General features: G+C 35.8%; 1 protein-coding gene across 1 annotated transcript; it reads right to left on the bottom strand.

Annotated features, from left to right (window-relative positions):
- Positions 1-347: 347 nt before the first annotated feature.
- LOC110318596 (olfactory receptor 4C46-like) lies at positions 348-1259 on the bottom strand. The gene has a single exon (XM_021193759.1). The coding sequence runs from the start codon at positions 1257-1259 to the stop codon at positions 348-350; it is 912 nt and encodes a 303-aa protein (XP_021049418.1).
- Positions 1260-3183: the final 1924 nt, after the last annotated feature.

Genomic DNA, 3183 nt, shown 5'->3' on the forward strand with positions numbered 1-3183 from the left:
ATCAACAAGTATATTATTTCTCAAAGTGTATATATAGACATAGACCATTTCCTTCGATACATCCAGAAAAATATACCACACATGAAGATATGTCTGTCTTGAGATTGATTAAGAACCTTAATCAATTTTCATAGTACACTAAAGCTGTCAAGCAAATGAACAATTAATAAATCCAAGGGGGAATATTTTTATAATCATATATAAAGCATATAATTTTTTTAGAGAGCTTGACATACCATCAACACACTTTAGCATATGCTATTCACTATGCTCAGAATCTTAAGAGTGATTTTTTCCTCTAAACCATTTGAAAGATAGTTAATTTATGTCATATGATTCGTTCTTTCTCAATTTAAATCAACTTTGATACAGAGTTTCTTCATAGCATTTTTCACCTCAGTATTTCTGAGGGTATAGATTAAGGGGTTTAGCATAGGAGTAATCATGGTATAAAATACAGCCACCGCTTTATCAATAGAGAAGGTAATTACTGGGCGCAGATACACAAATATGCAAGGCACAAAGAATAAGATAACCACAGTAATGTGAGAGACACAGGTGGAGAGGGCTTTGCGCCTTCCCTCCTTGCTGTGAGATTTCAGAGCATCGAGGATGACTATATAAGAGATCATCAGAAGTAGAAAGTTTAACAGGCAGATAAAGCCACTGTTGGCAGCAACAAAGAGACCCAGGTTGTGTGTGTCCATGCAAACAAGTTTCAGCAAAGGGGTCAGGTCACACATAAAGTGGTCTATGACATTGGGACCACAGAAAGGCAGCCAGACTGTGAAGAGGATCTGAATGGTTGCATGAATAAAACCCCCAGCCCAGGCTACCCCCACCAAGAGGCCACAAACAAATCTGTTCATAATGATTGTGTAGCGCAGGGGTTTACAGATGGCCACATGGCGGTCGTAGGCCATCACTGTGAGAAGAATAATCTCAGCGGCCCCGAAAAAATGCTCGGCAAAGACTTGAGTCATGCAGCCATTGAAAGAAATGGTTTTCCGCACAGAGAGAGAGTCAGCCAGCATCTTAGGAGTCATGGACGAGGAGCAGCAGCCATCTATCAGAGACAGGAAAGAGAGGAAGAAGTACATCGGGGATCCCAGGGACCTGCTGCTGCCGATAGTGACCATGATAAGCAGGTTGCCAGCCAAGGTGAGCAGATAGACAATGAAAAATACGACAAATGAAAGTATCTGAAGCTCCATGTTCTGAGTCAAGCCCACAAGGATGAATTCGGTGATATTATTCATCTTCCCTATCGATTCAGCTCACCTAACAGAGGAATGTCCTGGAAATAAATTACATGCTCACATATTTAAACTCTGGCTGCCTCCGTTCTTTTGCCTTTACCAAAAAAAAAAAAAAAAACAAAAAAACAAAAAAAAACAAAAAAAAGCATGCTCAGGTCGGAGGCCCCATACTCAGGCATATTTGGAAACCACTCACTGGACTTAGTGGTTAAATAAAAGAAAAAAAAAAAAATAAGTGCATGAAGTCGGGAGTGGAACCTGTTAAGAAGGATATGGGAGAGACTGGGGGTAAGGAGATGCACATGATCAGATTTCATTGTCTACATATATAAAAGTCTTAAGAAAAAAATTTAAACTGCATTGTCATAACAACTATTTCATATTTTATAGTACGCATGTAAAAATAAAAATATGCTTATTTTACTTATAATTTCCGCATACGTTTTCAAATTTTTAAGTCTATAAAAAGTGTTATTTTTAAAGTCAAAAGAACACACACTATTATTCACGAAAATTTAAGAACCAATCCGTGGTGTGGCCATATAAAAAGCTACACGAAAATCCATGCATGAGAATGTGTGAATACATGAGAGAAAAATCCATTTTTCTGGTTTTATGTCCCATAAAAGACTCAGGGACACTCAGAGATTCTTTCAAGAGCCATCCTTTTTCTCACTTTACTTATCTAGAAATTTCTTGGTATCTTCAGTAGACAAGTTCAGAGGTCATGCTAAATATCTGAAATTGTCTCATGTTCATCTGTCAACAGTTAGCAATATGGTTTTTGAATAAAAAAAGTCTTGCTTACTGCATCCTAGTCACATTTATTTTTAGTATAGTTGTAATAGTGGCAAAACATAAATATCCAAAGCATTTAATTTAAAAGAAGAAAAGAAAGGAGGCAAAAAGAAAGTATGAGGGAGAAAAGAAAAAGTAAATTTTAAAATGTATTTAAGAAAAAGAATGGATGCATATTTTGGAGTCCTGAATCTATTATTATTAACTACATAAAACTTTATATTTCAGTTTTAAATCTATCAACCTAAGGACAAATATACATAAATTTAGAATTATTGAAAATTAAAACTGTTTAATTTAATATCATTTTGCTGTATAATTTTACAGTTCTCATAGATGTATTAATAGAAATTTTTATTTAAAAAGTCTTTGAATGTGACTAAAGGATAAATATGAAAATCTAGTCTGATCTAGGGACATGATCAAGACAGAAAAGAATGAAAGTCAAAAAAAAAGTTCATCATATTAAAAGTAGAAAAAGCAGCCTTTTACAATAAAAATAAAAAAGCATCCTTTACAATAAAAATAACTTTGACTTATTTTCTCTTTCTTATGTTGAAGTTATGCATTTCTGGATTCATTTGTTAAAGCCATATTCCAATCCGAAGTATATGCATTTCTTCCACCTTGGCTACTGTAGCTAAAGGTGAAGGATAAGCCAAGTTTACTATTCAGATAAAGGCTTAGCTTGTGTCTGTAGCTACAGAGCTGGCCTAGAAACCACAAAACACTTGAAGGCAGTGCAAGTAATGTGTGTGGATCGGGACAGAGAGAGAATAAATGAAACAAAGAAAACAAAGAATAAGAACAGAAGAAGAGAGAAAGGGGGAAAGAAAAGATAAAGAGAAGAGAATAAATGAAGAAAATTATGAGAGAATGAATGGTCATTAGACAAATATTCTTTTATACTTAGAGTGTGTGTGAGTGTGTGTGTGTGTGTGTGTGTGTGTGTGTGTGTGTGCGCGCGTGCGTATGTGCATGTATGTGTGTGTGTATGAGTGTGTGTGTGTGTGTGTGTGTGTGTGTAGAGGGAGACCAGAGGACAGCTTTGTGGAGTAAATTCATGCCTCCCTTTTACCTTTACGTAGGTTCCAGGGATCAAACTCAGGTTGCCAGACTTGCATCT

This window comes from Mus pahari, chromosome 3, assembly GCF_900095145.1.
Source record: "Mus pahari chromosome 3, PAHARI_EIJ_v1.1, whole genome shotgun sequence".
Lineage (NCBI taxonomy): Eukaryota > Metazoa > Chordata > Mammalia > Rodentia > Muridae > Mus > Mus pahari.

Coding starts and splice junctions, on each gene's coding strand:
- LOC110318596 (XM_021193759.1), bottom strand. CDS start 1,259: ATGAATAATATCACCGAATTCATCCTTGTGGGCTTGACTCAGAACATG.